We start from the raw sequence: 18,969 nt of genomic DNA on the forward strand, positions 1-18,969 counted from the left end.
TTGCTCATTTCATTTTTAATTTAATCTGACAGTTTCTATACACCTCGGGCTTTCTGCAGTATTGAGCACCAAGTATCTGACACCAACTTCTGCTTTTTGCCTTATCCTTTCCTTAAGTTCAGTGATACTGAAAGGTGAAGTCAGGATTGGTAGAAAAGCAAAGAAAAGAGTTTAGATTTGAAATCCGCCATTTTTCTTTGTAGGAACATATTTGTTCAGAATCGTCTTGATATCTTGCTTGAATCACAGTAGCTGTTCCAGTTCATTTTTGCCAAATCACACCTCTTAAATAAGATTGGCTTTTCTTCAAACTTTTACTCCAGGTTTACCTTAATCCTTCCCTATAACTGTACTAAATTTAACTGGATTACAATCACTACCTGCAGAACAATCTCCTAACACTCCTCCAACTTGTCTAACTTAATCCAAAAACTGAGTCCAGAATACTCATCCCTCTCATTGAGCTTGATATGTACTGGCAAAAGAAATGCTGAATACATAAATAATTCTGCACTGTCCATTCCTTTTGCACCAGTTATTGGGGTAGATAAAGTCCCCTATTGCTGCTATGTTCTAGTCTCCATTGCCTAGTAGACCTGCAGGGATTGATTGTAATGTGGCACTCACCCCAAAAATTCTCAGCAATTTGACAACATTGCTGCTCTCGTATCTTTGGCTATTTTGGAATCTACAGTAAGCGAACATATGCATTTGGCCCCGGAGCCTGTTCTGCCATTTGATAACAGACCGATCTGAATGTAGCCTTAGTGCCACTTCCCAATTTGTCCCTATAATACCCAATTCCATTGCCAACCAAGAACCCATCTCAGCCTTGAATATATTCAATGACCCAGTCTCCACTGTTCTGAGGAAGCGAACTCCACAGAGTAACAATATCAAGAGAAAAAAATTTTTCTTACCCCTGCCTTGTATGGAAGACACCTATTTTTAAAACCCAAGTTCCAAACTCATCTATAAGTGGAAACATTTTGGCAACCACCCTATCAAGTCCCAAGGTCTTGGACGTTTCAATAAAACCATCTTCTAAACACCAATGGGTATAGGCCCCAACCAACTTAACTGTTCATTAGATAATCCCCTCATACTAGAAATCAGTGAAATAGACCAACTTTGAACTGTTTCCAATGCAATTTTATCCTTTGAGATCAAAGCTGTACATAGTATCCAGGTGTGGTCTCATGAAGACCCTGTAAAGTTGCCCTGTAAATATTCTAGTCCTCTTGCAATAAAGTGGCAACATTCAATTTGCCTTCTGAATCACTTACTATACCTGCACACTAACTTTGCAATTCATGTACAAGGACATCCAGATCCCTCTGTACTGCAATGCTCTACAATCTCTTTTCATTTTAAATAAAATTCTGCTTTTTCATTCTTCCTGCCAAATTGCACAAGCTCATATTTTCCCACATTATAGTCCATCTGCCAAACTTTGTTCATTCACTTAATCTATATCCCTTTGTAGATTCCTTATGTCCTCTTCACAACTTACTTTCTAACTATTTGTGTCATCTGCAAATTTAGCAACTGTACATTCGTTCCCTTTATTCAAGTTATTGACAACAGATTGTAAATTGTTGAGGTCCCATTGATCCCTGTTGCATTTCCACTAGTCACATCCTGCCAACCCAAACCATTTATCCCCACTCTGCTTCCGGTTTGCTTGCCAATCCTCAATCCAAATTTCCCCCACACCATGAGTTCTTACCTTATGTAACTTTTGATGTGGCACCTCATTGAATGCCCTGTGGAAGTACACCAACATGTACAGATTCCACTTTATCCTTGTTAGTTTTTCAAAGAATGCTGATAAATTAGTCAAATACTATTTCTCTTTCACTGAACAACATTGACTTCACTTGATTGTATTATAATTTTCTAAACATTCTGCTGTAACCTCCTTAATAATGGATTCTAGTATTTTCCCTATGACAGATGTTAGACTAACTGGCTAGTTGTCTGCTTTGTGTCTCGTTCCTTTCTTGAACAGAGGTGCTACATTTGCTGCTTTCCAATCTCCTGGGACCTTTACAAAGCCTAGGAAATTTTGGAAGATCAGAACAGCTATACTGTTATCTCTGCAGCCACTTCTTTTCAGACTCCAGGAGGCAGGCCATCAGGTCCAGGGTACTTGTCAGCCTATAGCTCAAACAGGTTTCCCAGTAACATTTCCAAGTACTTGGAAGTTCCTCCCTCACTTTTGTTTATGTATTTTTGGGTGGTTTTTGTGTCTCCCACAGTGAAGACTAACATAAAATGTCTGTGCAACACTTGCCATTTCCCTGTTTTCCATTATCAATTCCCCAAGTTGACTCTCTAGAGGACCTACACATTAGTTAATACTAATCATATGCTCAGTGTTGATTTTTCTCTCCACCCTAGCTGTGACTGGAACATTACATTCTGCACTCTCTCCTTTTCTTTATGAACAGTATGTTTTTGTCTGCATAACACACAAGAAACAACACTTTTCACTATGTTAATACATGTGGCAATAAATCAAAATCAGTGAGATTACACTTTTCATTCCTGCTTTTAACCCTCATAGCAACATCTGATGATCCTTCGAGTATATCATTCCTGTTCAACACAGAGCAGCATCCCACACAGCAGCCCCCCCATCCCCACCTTTTTTAAGCCCATTTTCCATCCTGTCTGATAAGTGTAACCTGGAATGTTGAGCTCGCATTTGTGCTCTCCTTCAATTTGTATATTAATAGCAATATCAAACTTCCAAGTGGTTATGTGTTTCTCAGCTGCCTTATTCACTGGCTTCTTAGATTGAATTATATACTGTGAGTTACTGAGCAACTCCTCTGCAACTACTTTCTAACCTTTTCTTCTCTCTGCTTTCAATACTCACTAACTTTCTGCTTCAGCTGTGTTTCTCTCATTTCAGAATCTAAGCTCAGGTTGCCAATCCTTTGCCAAGCCAATTAATCCCCTTCCCAATGTCACCAGTAAACCTCGCTACCATACTGATCCCAACCTGCAGGCCTGGATCGGTCCTGTGCCCTGCACTGTCAATACCCCAGGAATCCAAACACATCCCTCCAGCCATGCACTCATCAGCAGCACTATCCTCCCATTTCAGAATACACCATTGCACAGCATCAGGGATAATTCAGAAGTTGCTAAGTTTGAGATGCGGATTTTTAATTTGTTTCCTTGTTCGTATTTGGATAACAATCCAGAAGTTACATATTTATGAAGCATGCTAGGTATACATTCAGAGGAGGAGAAAGGTTACTGAATGCAGACAACGCCTAAAATGTAGCAAATTTGAGGATTTAAATTTTGCTGATGAGCAGCATGGCATATTATCTGCTTTGCACATTCAATACAGGTTTATACAGCATTTCTAATGTAGGAAATCTTCCCATGGCATTTCATAGAAACTTTAAACATCTTGTCACTGATCCAAAGGATATTAAGATGGATGACTAAAAGCTGGGTTTTAAGGAGTATCTTAAAACAGGAGTGATAGAGAGGACAGGAAGATTTTAGAACTAACTTGGTAAAATGCCTGTCAACAGTGAGGCCTATGAAAGACCAGATTTGAAAATGCAGAATTCTTGGACTGCTGGGAAGTTGGAGGTAGTTAAAAATTGGAAAGCCCAGGAGAGACCTGAACACTTGGATAAGGACTTTAAACTGGAGGTGTTTGATGGACATGTATAGGCTTATAGGTAAACAGGACTTGGTACAGGCTAGACACAGGGCAGATTTTGGATCATCTCAAATTTATGGAGCAAAAGTAAAGATGCAAAGCTGGCAAGGAGAGCACTGAAATACTTGAGATCTGTAACAAAAGCACGAAAAAGAGTTCCAACAGCAAATGAGTCGAGGCAAGAGCAGTGACAGGCAATGTGGCACAAGTGCATGGAGATAGTCTTTGTGATGGCATAAAATGAGATCTGAATCTTGGCTCATGATCCAATAGGAGTCGGATGAGGAGGAATGCAGTTCAGCCTGAGACTGTGGCCAAGGTAATTAATGGAAGCTGAAGAAAGGGAACTGAGTTTGTAGTATGGGTGAATAGCAGAGAAGCACAGGATGAAGATCATTAATGATTTCTGGCTTCCTAATACTTAATTGGAAAAAAAGACAAATTCAGCAATAAAGAGGCAACCAAGGGTTAAAAAGGTCAGCAAGTCGAACAGAAATAGGATAAGTACTTAGGGGACTCCAGGGTTTAAGTCCAGTGTGAAAGTCTCGAACTACAAATGTATAGATAAAAAGGGCAGCAATACTGAGCTGGATAACTAAATAAAGCTTTAGATGTATCAACTGTTCCAAAGGCTGCAGATAGATCAAGGATGCAGATAGACAGTACTTCATGGTCATAGATGTCATGTGTTACTTTGTTTCACTCCTTTCAAAGTTGTGGCGAGGCAGAAATCTGGTTGGAGTCTCAAATGTGTTGATGGACAGATTTGAGGAGTGATTGCATTATGAAGATTCTTTGAAACTACACCCGTGGAAAGAGGGGTCGGGGTGGCTTCCTGAAGTGTGTAGGTAATGATGACAGGCTAGGAGAAAGGAGCTATATTCAAAACATGATGCACTTTATTCAAGTGACAAATTGTCTTTCTTCCAACTGTCCCATCTTCACTCGCAATATTAATAAAAATCCCAAAGTTTCATGCTAATTTTCACATGCAATTCATTATTTCAATGTCAACTTTTGTACCTGATTAAGAACTCTATTTTTACCCTGCAACTGAAACCACAGACGTGTCATCAATACTTGAAGGAAATAAACTTTTAGAATTACAGAGATCAAGTGGGGGAGTGGAATTGACTCGGACACTCCATGGGAAGCAGGCAAAGACACAAAGGACCCAAGAGCCTCCTCCTATGTTACAAATGACTCTAAATTCCTAATGTCATCTAACTTCCTACAAGTTCAAAGCCAAAATTGAAACTTTGAGGTTCCTACCGCATCATCATTCTGGGCAAGACTCCAAAGCTTTTAAACAGAGAAACTTCACTGCAGTCCTAATTGCAAACTAGGATTTACCATCTGTGTAGAATGTCATGTATATACAAATCAATGTCAATATCTGCTGCCATTCATGCTTTTGTAACTCATTTCCTGCTTGACAAAGCTAATTGTGCACAATGCTCATCTACCAAGCTCTGTAAATGTAACTGAAATACCATGGCTTGCACTCAATTCAGAGAATGAAGTCAATTGTGATCTCCATGAAGGTTTTATGTAAGTTGCCACTTCTATTGCTTTTGTACATAGATTTAGCTTAGCAATGGTAACAAAATTCAGCTTTTCACCTTACATTATGTTAGAGAGCAAGCATTCACTACAATAGAAGTGACTGATTGAATATATTTGAAATTTAGTGTACTCTGAGCTTCACTATCTTGGAGCTCATTTAGAAAAGGAATACAGCAGAATCATACGCTGAACTTGACCCAACCCAGCCTGACTGACAAGTACAGTTATAGTGCAGCTACAGTTTTAAATGTTATGTTGTCAGAATTCTGCATCAAATTTTGGAATTCAGTTAAACCACTGCTGATCTTACTACCTGTTACCATATTTGCTGCAAATTAGTTTCATAGTTATTTAACTTGGAGCAAATGGGATGCTTGTTCATTCTCCAGGTGTACCCCAAGCTGACAGTGCACATGATAACTATCAAATGAAGCAAGAAACACATGCCAATTTTTGCAAACAATCCTCAGACAGCTCCCAAAACTGATGCAACAGTAAGCAGCATAAATTCCTGCCGGATGAAGAAATGTGGCCCAATCAGTAATATCAAAGCATAGGTAGATTCTCAATGGCTTTTTAGGTACCAAGGAGCATCTAGTTTTAGCAATTGTCTCTGTGTTGCCAAGATCATGCAATTAACAATTACTTCTTTTTAAAAGATAAACAAATAATCTTATCTAAGATTTTAATTTTTAAACACTTCCAATTTCCAAATGTTTTGTAACTGATATTTTAACTTCCATCCTACATTTTTTGGGTAACACTGCCGAATTCGGTTGCAGCCCAAACTGCCAACATTAAAGTAGTAGTGGTCAGTTTTTTTTTTAAATGCTAAAACATTTCATATCTCATGGGTTAAAATTAAAAAACAAATGCCTGACACAACTGGTCCCACCTCCCTTTACGGTAACTTGATTGACATATTACAGGTATGCCCGCTGCAATCAGTATCATGTTACCTGATAAATAGACAAATTCATGCACACCACTGCAGACGACTGATTACTTGCTACATCCCGTGAGAATTTTAACCACATGCACAAGGAATAGCATTTGTAGTAGCTTATCACATTCACGATACCCCAAAGCACTTCATTCCAACAGTAATTTGTGTGTGCAGAGCCCCTTATGGACTCAAATGACAATTTCCCAGAGCAGAGGCTCCACAAAAACTAAATGAGATGAATTAATTAAATTTCTTTTTAATGATGGTATCAGGTGAGGCAGGGATATTGGTCATGACAACAAGAGCATTCCTCTTCTCTGAAGAGTGCCATAGGATCTTTTACATCTATGTAAACAGGCAGATATTCCTTTGGTTTAATGATAACACCAGCAACAATGCAGCAATTCCTGAATATTGCACTCAGTGGCAACCTAGACTGTGCATGCAAGTCCTGCAGGGCTTTTTTTAAACCCACAACCTTGAAACTTGCTAACAACTGAGTGAAACTGGCACAGGGCCAAACACGAGTTGCTATGATCAGAGATCGAACAGAGCCACCAGTGAAGAATACAATAGCATGTTTTTGCACATCCTTGTCATGATTAATTACTACAAATGCTAAACATACTGCATCTTTAACTTGGTTAAATTTAAGGGAATTTCCATAGCTAACGTTAATACAAATTTAAAAATTTTAGGTTGACTAAGTTTGTCAACTCAGTATAGAAACTTTACGACAGTAAGATGCAATCAGTATTGAGACATCACTGGGGCACTCAAGAGTTACTGGGAAATAATTTAAATGCAAAGAGGGCTGCCAAATCCAGGTCTTTTTACAGAAACCACAGATATAAAATATATTTGACATTTAAGTGTCAACAGATAGGAATAAAGCCAGCGTTGGCAACACTCAGACTGCACCACCGATCTATTCCAGAGTACAGATACCAGCTACAATAGGTCTTTGCACATGGAACGGAAAGCAATGCACAATTCCTCCCTACTCTAAATGTTGGAACTTTGGTTCACAAACTAAATTAATTCTAGGTACTGAACCATTTAGACTTCATATTAACATTTCAAAAGACCATTTTCCATTTTTCAGTCTGTAAAAATGCACTCAAATGGCATTTAATTTGACAAACCCAATATGCAACAAGTAATTAAGATTTATCCAGACTAAAATCAGCCAGAAAGATAAAAAGATTTAAACTTCCAGATCACAAGCAGAACTGAATAAATAAAAATCGAAGTTAAATAGTCACAATACCTGCTAAGATTGAACTTGTTGAGTTTTTCCGATACTTCCCGTAATCTGAAAAGAGAGAAGTCTAGTTGAAGCAATGCAACAGTAAAAATTTATCTATCATCCTTCTCTAATTAACATCTACATACCATACAGCTCCAACACATATCATAATACTGCTGGATTAAACACAGTCTACATCTATAGAGAATTTCTACTCTTCATAATTTGTAATCAGAAAATACTAAATAAACTTTTCTCAATCGTAATGCTGTTACCATGCTAACTACATTACAGAGTACTCAATTTGCTCCTGCTTTTCGAAGGTGGAGTCACAGATTAAAGTTTGTTACCTTCAGTGTAATAATTCTGTTAAAAACTATCCATAATTGGAAACAAGAATTTAATTTTGAAGTAATGCCTCATTATTTAAAGCAAATTGTTACTACTTGGTACAAAATAGATCACCAAAACATGTAGAGTGCCCATATTTAGATCTGAATTTTCTTGGAACAAGATCATCTCTGCATACATTCTGGTGTAGGCTCACAAAACTGGTAAGAAGCTATCTGTAAGCCAAATACCATTACACATTTGGAATCCATTCAAATTTTTCTGTCAGTTTACAAGCTGCATGAAAAGAAGCTATTCCAGGTAGGATACTGTACATTGCCACTCCTTATCTTCCCCTTTCTAAACTAAACTGCAAAACACTGACTCCTCTGACGGTATAAATTTGCATCCTCTGTGACCGACTACGCTGCATTATCCCTTTGTCCTTCTCAACCTGTCTCAGGCACTTAACCACACATCCCCCCCATCTTTGGTCCAGCAGGTTGAGACTACATTTGTCTGGTTCCTTTCAGAAGAGCCTGCAATGTGTTCACTTCTCACCCAATTACCTCTGGAGCCCCCAAGGATCCAACTCTGGACTTCACTCCCTTATATATTTCTCACCTTCATGCCGCCCTTGGGCGACAATACCTGAAACACATTACCTGAAAGGCAAACTTCGTTTTCATATGTACACAAGTAACACCAGATCTATTCTGTCCTGGATGAACCAAAATTTTCTCTAATTAAACATTAGGAAGACCGAAGCCATTGCCTTAATTCACAGTCATAAACTCCATTCCCTCACCACTAGCCATCTCAGGCTGAACCAGACTGTTCACAACGTCTGCATCCTATATGATCCTGTGCTGAACTTCCAACCCCACATCCTTCCATCACAAAGACCATCTATTTTCCAACTCCACAATATCATCTGTCACCACTTCAGCATTCTGCTACTAAGACCCATATCCATGCTTTTGTTACCTCCAGATGACTATTTTATTGCTTTTTGGGCCAATCTTTGAGTTTGCATAAACTGATGCTCTTCCAGAACATTGCTGCTCATATCATTGCCTGCTCTTAACCCCAATTATCCACTATCCTGCTCGCTAATTGTCCTGATTGCAAGGCCAGCAATACCTCAATTTTGAACTGTGCCAAAACCTCTCCTGGTTTTTCTCCTGCTGATTTTAACCTCCTCTAGCCCACAACAATTTTATGTTCCTCCAGTTCTGGCTTCTTTTGTTTTTCTGTACTTACCCCACCACTAAGAGAGGGGATTAAGGGTTATGGGGAGAGGGCGGGGAAGTGGAACTGAGCCACGACAGATCAGCCATGATCTTATTGAATGGTGGGGCAGGCTCGAAGGGCTAGATGGCCTACTCCTGCTCCTATTTATTATGTTCTTATGTTCTGAGTGCTATTCAATCACATGTGCAAACCTCACCCCTCAACAATGACCACAAATATATATTTGGAAGCACCTCACCTCAAAATAAATTAGCGACACAAACAAGTTGCATAAAGTGAACAGATGGCCTATCATAAATCATAACCACATATGGCTGAAAGATTACTCTTCAGATACTGCACTTATTCTTTAATTTTAAAGTCTTTCATCAGCTGAGAATCTGGATTATACAGTCACACCAAAGCCAACGCTATTTCATTTGCTGATAGGTATGTAACCTCCACCATTAGAGCTATACCTCTAAGCAACACCCCACCAACCACCCCCCCTCCAAACTCCCTCCCCAGTTACTCAGCCATGAGCAAACAAGGTTTCAAGGAGAGCACCAGTCTGGGATACAAAGAATCTGCACATCTCTATTTGAGTCTTGGCTCTGAATGGAAGGTCAACACAATTATAGTTACCAACCTCTCGTGAATGGTCTTAGTTTATCTTTTCCTATAATTATGTAGTATCTTACCACAATGAACAATCACAATGCTTTGTAATTAGAAACATGTTGTAATTAAAACTATTTATTCGTGGAAATGAGCTGCTAAAAAGGTTTTCCAAGTTCTTGTACTAATCAATTTCCACTCCTCATTTTCTCATACCCTGCCCAGTCTCCTCATAACTAGCTCTCATGAATGCTAGGACTTCAAAGATTTGACGCAAAATAATTGAGATTCTCAAAGTTGGTACTTCTCCATTGAAAGATATTTCATAAGAGTCTGCATTCTATTGACAAATACACAGAAACTTCTAAGAATAGTCAGTTGCAATTACTAGCTCAATCACAGAAGTCCTAAAAAGTTAGGAAAACACCTTGCAAACTAAATCCCAAATGATGCAGATGTGCCAAGCTAAAATTAAAAAGCTTGTAAACGTTTTGCATAGCATTTGTGAAAAGAAGTTGCAACTCAACATTTCAGGCAATGCTATTTGACATAGAGGTCTACAGCGCAGAAAAGGCCCTTCAACCCATCAAGTCTGTGCCAAAAACAGCCACTTAACTCTTCAATCGCATTTCCCAGCACTTGGCCCATTGCCTTGACATCTCAAGTGCACACCAAAATACTTCTTAAACTTCCACTAGTGAGTTCCAGACTCCTACTACCAAAGGAAAATGCTTGAAACATTACCTTGATGCTTCTCTCCAGATTCTGTACCTGACATGTTATGTGCTTCTAGCGTTTTTTGTTGTTTTTAATCCTGCATTTAACATGCACTACTTTATTTGGTTAGGAATAGAACTATAGAATTATAGCAAAATCAACCAATTGGAAAAGTATAAAGCACAATTGGAGATCAAATAATCCAGGAAGGTCAAGTGATGTTGCATCAACAAGTCCATCAGGGTCAGCTAACTAGGTCACTGGTTGTAAAGCACTTTAGAAGATTCTGAGTGACAGCATCGATAACACCAAGTGTTCAGCTCTGTCCATATTCTGTGGCTAACATTTTTCTGGCATTGAAATTCCTGAAGTTTACTGAGTGCATTACTTACAATGTATAAAGTACTTGAACATTGCGCAATTTAAAACTGTTAATTTAAAGCACCCAAAGATGCAGGAGTTGCCTCCTCAGCATTTCTAATGCAATGAAAAATTGAAATTAGCAAAGCACTCATGTGCCAATCAGCAGAAAAGCATGTCTCAACAAAAATACATATAACATATAGCTTTTGTGATAACGGACTACTGACTATGCAGACATCCAAGTTACTAATATTCTCTACAAATAATTACATAACTAAGTGATAAAATTTACATCTTCTTTGCTGAAGTAAGAGAAAATGTGGATAATTTATCAGCTTGCATCAAGTACTGAAGGGAATTGACAGGAGGAGCGCAGTTAGCATGCCATTTTTACCCCTCAATAAAGCTTTCACGAGGCAAAGTGATCATGTGTGTAAACGTCACAAGTTATAAAACGTAAGAATAAGTGTGACTTAAATGTTTGTAAGCAAATTTGAGCGCAATCCAGTTGTATTTGACTTCATGCGTGCCAATTTAATTGTATTAATCAAGCTGTGTTTATTTTACCTATACTTAAAAATTAATCTAATAAATTCCTAACAGTTGCCCAATTTAACTAGCCAATGGCAAAGTCTCCAATCTAGCAGACAGTAAGAACTATAGAAATAACTGCCACATAAAAAGTTTGCAAGTGACTTCAGTTAAGTCCACCACATTTCACCATGTTTTTCGTATTCCTTTGACCAAACATTCCAAAAATTGAATACATTTCTCAACCACCTTGACGAAAGCTTGTTTTTTGCTAAACAGAATTACCTTAAATCTGTGAATCAGGGACCCAAAGGGAACCACTGCATAGACTGCGACACTTTAAAATATTAGGACCAGCAAATTCATAAATGTATCATCCACAAAAGCAAAGCTCTAACAGGATGCAACTTAAAAGAATATTCAGTCATTGACTACACTCAGAACTGCATTGCAACTCTGACTTCAAAACTGCCAGAGTTCTTGCTGCATTGTTTAAGATAACCTGAACAAAACATAAAATTAAATTTATATGTTCTACATAAAATGAGATCCCATTGTAATTCATGGCATCAGGAAGTACAGGTTTTTAATGCATGACAAGCATGGAAAGAGAAAGAGCAAACAGAAGATACAAGAAGCTGTCTATTTCCAATACGCAGTACCAAGGAGCAACTAGAACAATGCAATTTAACAAATAAGGAAATACTTTCTCCTCATTTATAGTGCCAGCAAGTCAAAGCCCATGGAAAGAAAGGGAAAATGGCAGCAGAGGAACAAAACTGGCTGAGTGGCAGGAAAGAGCAGTGGTAAACTGTTGTTTTTCAGACTAGAGGAAGATACACAACAAGGTTCCCAAGAGTTAATATTCTGACTACTGCTTTTGCTCATCTATGTTAACTGAGACTTGCATGCACCGGGCACAATCAAATTTTGCAAATTTGCAACTTGGAAGTATTTGAACTGTGGAGGAGGGTAATGATGGAATTCAAGAGAATATATGCAAGTTGGTGAAACAGGCACATTAAATTTACTGCAAGTGTGAATTGATCATTTCTGGGAGGAAGAACAGCCAATAAAAAGGATACAATTCTGAAGGGGATGCAGGAATATAGAGACCTGAGTGTATGTGCACAAACTATTGAAAGTGACAAGGCAAAATGAGAAAGTGATTAAAAAGCTATATGTGATCCCTGTCTTATAAATAGTGTGCAAGAGCAAGGAAGTTTTGACAAACATTTATTAAACACTTGTATGGTCTCAACTGGAGGATTATATCCAATTCTAGGCACCACACTTTATTGAAGCCTTTAGGGAGAATACAAAGATTTAGAAGAATGATCCTAAGGCCTTCAGGTACGTGAGCAGATTGGAGAAGCAGGGATTGTTCTCCTTAGAGGTGCTTAAAGAGATTTGACAGAGCTGTTCAAAATCATGACAGGTCGTGACAGAGGGAAACTTTTTCCTTTAGAAGATTTAAAAATCAGCAGACACTGATTTAAGGTGAGTGGCAAAAGAACAAAGGTGATATGAGGAACACCCTTTTTTAAACTAGGTGAGTGGTTAGAATCTTAGATGCACTGCCCAAGAACCTGGCAGATTTAATCATAGCTCTCAGAAAGGAAGGGGATAAGTAGCCAAGAGAAAATTTGCAGGCCAATGGCAAAAGGGCAGGGATGTGGGACTAACTGAGTTGTTCTTGCAGATATGGAAACAGAACGAGCTCAAAGATGAATGACCTCTTGTGTTGTAGCTATTCTGTAAAGTGACAGTTCACTCTACATATCCCATTAATATTTCCCTACGTTACATAAATGAGCCTATAATTTGTATCTAAAATTTGCTGCAGCACTGTCATTCAAGTCTATGAATTGAGCGCAAATTTGTGGATGCAAGTTAAGCAGTATTAAATTTAGTATGAAAATTCAGACGCTTGCAGTAAATCAAACAATATGGGTGTAATTGCCATTGGGCCAAAAATACTCCTAAATTTTCACACAGGTTTGCTGACCTTATCTCAGTTGGAATTTTTTTGCAACAGAAGCATCAAGCAGCGACCAGATAGCTTAAAGAAATGCTTTGGACAGAGGGAAAGAAGGAGTAAAAAAAAATCAGAGGAGCCACCCACGGGTCAATGTGGTTCACCGCCAGAAGCAGAACAACTTCAGAATGCGTGGGACATGTGAAGACGTAGGAATCAATAAGATTAAGCCGGAAGATTCTTTTTCTGCCCTTCTAAAAATAGACGGCCTACTTTCACCCATCTAATAAATTGCAAACAATGTACATTGCCTGTACTTTTTAAAGAAACAAATGTCTAAAATTCTTTAACCAAATCACTTAGATGCAAGTCGAATGTAAATTTGATTTATTAAATTCAACTGGAATTACACCATATTGTAATACCATCAAATTCAGCAATTGATCAAACATAGCAAAATCTGTCAATGAAATTCCTGTTATCAATGTCTTCATATCGCACCAAGAATCTTAACTTGAGAATGAAAAGATACGGGGAGTGGTTGAAAAAGTGACTGAAGAAGAGCAGTTGAGAAAGATGAAGTGAGGGAGATCAGTCATGATCGTGTTGAAAGATGGAGCACGACTGAGGGATTATAAGGTCTAAACTTGCTCCTACTTCTTATGTAGAACTCATGGAGAAAAGAGTCTGTCAAGCCAGACCAAAGTGACTAGTCAAAATGCATACAATAACTATCTTACCAGATAACAAACTGAGCCACTTGGCATATCAAATATTCAGATTTCCCCAATTAACTATAACCTACATTTGCATTCACTGTGTCAACACTAGCTCTAAGTACAACTGGTCAGTGAAAAGGTGAACTCCAGCAAAGTAAACACAACCACTTCATTTTGTCTTCGAAGGAGAATGCAAACACTTCACTTAGAACCAACCTTGTGCTTCTGTTGATAAAATTACTTATTTAATACAGCTTTAGGTTGCATTTCCACTGGGCATGAAAATCCAATTGCAAAACTTCAAGTGAACAAGTGACTAACAAATTCTTGCCTTTAGTGGAGAGAGTAAAATGAGAAAAAATTACTGCTGGAACGTGTTAAATGCTTAGATTTTTGATAGCAGCAATTTGTTATAAACACCGCACAGGAAAACAGCAAGCACCAACAAGTAAAATGAATTTATTGAAGGCTTATAACAGTGTTAGAGAAATAAGTTGGGTAAATTGAGAGTGGAGACTGCTGATATTGCTATGCAGAAGGTGGACTGTATCTGGAAGCATTTATTCTAATAAGAAGGCAGAGAAGGGAATACCACTGACCAGACACTTAACAAGAGCAGCAATATAAATACTGTGACCCCAAGAGCAAGTCCGCGGCTGGGAAATCATCAGATAGTAACTTATCTCCCGATTCCCCAAAGCTTGACTGCCATCTACAAGGCACAAGTCAGAAGTGTAATGGAATATTCTCCACTTGTCTGGATGAGTGCACCCCCAAAAATACTCAAGAAGATCAACATCATCCAGGACAAAGTACTCTCTTGATTGGCATCTTATCCATCACCTTAAACATTCACTCCCTCCACCACTGGCACACTGGCAGTAATGCATACCACCTACAAGATATATTGCAGCCAAGGTTCCTTCGATGACATCTTCCAAACTTATAATCCCCACCATCTAGAATGACAAGAGTAGCAGAGGATGGGAACAGCACCACCTGCAATTTTTCCTCCAAGTCCACACACCATCCAGACTTGGAACCGTATTGTCATTTCCTCACTGTCACTGGGTCAAAATCCTGGAACTTCCTAACAGCACTGTGGTTTACCTATACATTGTTTACCTACAAGCACTGTGGGTTTGATTCCCGGCTTGGATCACTGTCTGTGCAGAGTCTGGTTTCCTCCCCTGTCCAAAAGACTTGCCGGTTAGGTGCATGGCAATGCTAAATTCTCCCAAACAGGAGCGCAATGTAGTGACTAGGGAATTTTCAGAGTAACTTCATTGCAGTGTTAATGTCAGCCTACTTGTGACTAATAAATAAAACTTAAATATTCCAGAATAAAAACATGGTTTACCTACATGGATTGCAACAGTTCACGTAGGCACCTTCTTAAGGGCAACTAGGGATGGGCAATAAATATTGGCTCAGCCAGCGAGTCATACTTCCCTTTAATAAAAAAAATTCTGAGACAGCCGCAAAAGGTCCAGTGTTCTTTTCCATTAGTGAAAGAAGCATTTAGTTACTATGCCTTGGACTCTGCCTTTTCTTCTACCCTTCTTACTGTCCTCGTCACTACCTTCACTGCTGATGCTTTTCAGAGACTGTGGAGCAAGCCCACAGAGATTCCAGAGATGAATTTTGAGGATGACAGGATACTAATCATGCAATCTGAATGACTTGGGAGTGGCTTGTGTGGACTGCAGCTCAGTTAAGAAGAATAATGGGATTTGATGAAGAAAAAATGTGGATTTCAGCTGACAGTAATGCTATGGACAAGTGACTGAAGTTCAGCTTAGAACACCAGGGGTTATGAACCTGTGGGTTCAATCTGCATGACATATCCCTGCAGGAATTTCAACCTAAGACACAAATTGAACAGCATGACTTCAGCAATGAAGCAAAATTCTGACTCATCCAGAGTAGGGAGAACAAATGACAAAAACAACAGAATCTAGAATAAGATAAATAGGTAGCATTGGGAATTATCAGCACAGATCTGAAAATTACCTCATGTTAGGAATGACCCCCACAGTTAGATGTTGCATCTTCACAATTTGGGGCAAACCAAGGATGAACATATCCAGGTCCAAGATGCCACCTCTAGTAAAACAGATGTTCCTATCTTATGTGCAAACCAAAGAAATTCCATAAAGTGACCTTATCTTTACAGCGAGGATTTTAAGTAATTGGAAAAACAAGCAAAAACAGATTTTTTTTCCATGCAGAGAATGGTTACGGTCCGCCTGTGTGGGGTGGAGGCAGATTCAAAGAGAGCATTTAAAAGGGACTTGGACTATTATTTGAAAAGGGGTATGCAGGGTCACAGGGAGAAGGCAAGGGAATGGCACTGGGTGAATTGCTCATTCAGAGAGCAAATGCAGGCACAAGGGACCGAATGGCCTCCTGTGCTGTAATAATTCTATGGCTCTGTGAAGAACACACAATTCATTAGCTAATTTGAGACTTCAGTGTGATTGTCCTGCTACTGACACAAAAGGTCAATTTTTCAAAAAGAATTAAATTGATTTCACTGTCGTTTAGGAAAATTTAATACTGGCTTGGTAAAATTAGCTAATCCTGTATTATGTTACACAAAACATGGGTCACAGATTAAAACCACAGCATTCTTTTAACTGGTTGTATGATAAGAAACATATTACAACACGAAGAAAGATCATTAGTCTCCATTTTGTCAACCCAAGCAATTTTATAACGTTAAAATCTGCTGAGAATTTTATACCAAAATTTCAACTGTCCTCTGTCTTCAATTTGGTAAGTTTCATTTTCCCTCATTTTCTTCCCTGATCCCTTTCTTCAAAAGGGCAGCAATCCTCCTGTAATTTGCCAAACAGTTGCTCATCTGATAGCAAGTCAGTTAACTATACAAGGCCATTACTGCGTGGAATAAACAGATAAACCTCAACTGATTTTTGCCCTCTCTCCAAAGCTAGAAGCATCTAGGAGTTGAATTTTTCCTTTGAAACAAGCCTGACCAAATCAAGTTATGAAACATTCATAACCAAATAAAAATAAATCACAGTTTTAGTGTCTGCTTCTTTCAGTAAGGATTCTCAACATTCCAGGGAAGAAACATTTAAATGTAGTTGGTTTAACAGATTTTTAAAAATATTTCTAAATCATAATTTAGTTCAAGCGGCTGGATTGTAAACTCAATATGGCAGTATCAGGAAGAACATGGATGTTGAATTTAAATCAAATTTAAAAAATATAACCTGATCATATTACAAAAATCATGTTGAACATTCAGTATTGACTCAAATCTCTACAATTTTAGCCGTTGATAAAATGTTATGCACCCTCAATTGGATCAAAACTGGTCTTAGAGGTCAATTCAGACGCCCCACGTTCGTTTACAGTATACAAGAAAAGGGCATCAACTAATTTTACAGAACGCATATGGCAAATATTAGGTATACCACCATACAAACGTAGTTTCCAAACACAAAACATTTTTCCCCGAAAACCATACGATTTATATTCTTTAAAAAGAAAGCAAGATTCGAAATTCCTTCTACTCCTGAACACTGGAGACATCACGTCAGGAGCTGGTAAGGGGTAAAAACTGCCCCCATTGATGGGGCGGATGGAGCCGGGTGATCAATATGGGAGAAGCGTGGTGTAACTGGCTCGATACCCAAACATGGGGGGGTGGGGGCAACAATCACTCTACAAATGACGCATCGGCCAACACAAACCTCTTTCTCAGAGTGACCAAGCTCCCAAAATATTCAACGCCAACATGTGCTTTTATTTCCGAAAAAATGTTTCATTGGAGCTGCTTCATCCTCCCATGTGTGAAGGGGAGTGGGGGGAGGAGAGAAAAAGGGAGTACGGACAAAATCTGGGGGCAGAGGCAACACGCTGATCGTGGATATGGAAAGGTTTTTTTCGCCTCATGTCTTTTGTGCTGTTAAACCAATTGGGAGACAAGTAGCCGTGTCTTCCCGGAACAATTGGCTCACCCCCTCCCCACCCAGCCACCTACTTACCTACCTCTCTCCCAAGGGTGGCGAAGACTTTCTCGACCATCCCCTCCCTTCGCCGGGGGAAGCATTGTCTGCGACCAAAAAAAAACAGCCCTTCCGTTCCCTCCAGACTCGGACTCCCCCCACGGGGAACATCGGCCTTGATTTCCAACACCCTCCCCACAACGTCCCCCCCCCCAACCAAAAAAAAGTCCAAACCTCCCCCTCTCCACCCATCCCCCACCCCACAGGCCTCCCCAAGGCCTGGGGCCCCCCGCCGCTCACCTGTCGTTGAGCTGATCTTCGGTGCCCGGTAAGGGATGAACCACAAAGTGGATGGATGTCATGTTGGGGCTGGACAAGTGGGGGGAAGGAGGAGGAAAGGAGAAAGCGGCCGAACCCGCGCCGCGCCACCACACACACAGGGAGGGAGGGGGGTGGGGAAAGGGAGGAATCAAAATAAATAAATTCGGATTTACAGGTTCAATCCCTCCTTTTTTTGTCCCAAACAGTTTTGGTTTTTTTTGTGCCGGGGGTTTATTAGTGCCAGGGGGTATTCAGGCGGCCGGCGGTGGATTTTTTTTTGACACCCGCCGCTTCAGCAAGCCGCTGCCGCCGCCGCCGCCATCTTACTGTTGACCAGCCCGCACCATCAGAGGAGCTCGCTCATTGGTCGCGCCCGCACGGCCAGCCGGCGGATGTGACGAGCTTTCCGATTGGCCCGCCCGTCGGAACACCATTCCGGGGGGGCGGGGAGAGGCAGGGAGGACGGGATTGGCCGCCGGTCAAGTGACGCAAGGCCGCGCACGTGACTGCAGGTCAGCCGGGGGCCATTGTGAGGGGCGGACACGTGATAGAGGCAGGGACTGGAGCCACAGGGGGCAACTTCGGAGTGCATCTGACCCTCAGTATCCATGACATATATGTTATATTTAACATGTAAAACATATAGCACATACATAAAACATATATGTTATATTTAGCGTATAAAACATATAACCCATACATACAACAGATAGCTATAGAAAACATATGT

General features: G+C 39.7%; 1 protein-coding gene across 6 annotated transcripts in view; it reads right to left on the minus strand.

Annotated features, from left to right (window-relative positions):
* ubr5 (ubiquitin protein ligase E3 component n-recognin 5) overlaps positions 1-18,551 on the minus strand; it is a 140,865-nt gene extending 122,314 nt beyond the window's left edge. For all 6 annotated transcript variants that reach the window (XM_080193823.1, XM_080193825.1, XM_080193822.1 and 3 more), the window contains exons 1-2: positions 18,219-18,551; positions 7,474-7,518 (exon numbers count right to left, since the gene is read on the minus strand). In XM_080193823.1, coding sequence (XP_080049949.1) covers positions 7,474-7,518; positions 18,219-18,280 — 107 coding nt within the window. In that variant the 5' untranslated portion in view covers positions 18,281-18,551. The remainder of the gene's footprint in view (positions 1-7,473; positions 7,519-18,218) is intronic.
* Between the last annotated feature and the right edge of the window lie 418 nt (positions 18,552-18,969).

Source organism: Carcharhinus amblyrhynchos, chromosome 8, assembly GCF_965287045.1.
Source record: "Carcharhinus amblyrhynchos chromosome 8, sCarAmb.v2.hapA, whole genome shotgun sequence".
Classification (NCBI taxonomy): Eukaryota; Metazoa; Chordata; class Chondrichthyes; order Carcharhiniformes; family Carcharhinidae; genus Carcharhinus; species Carcharhinus amblyrhynchos.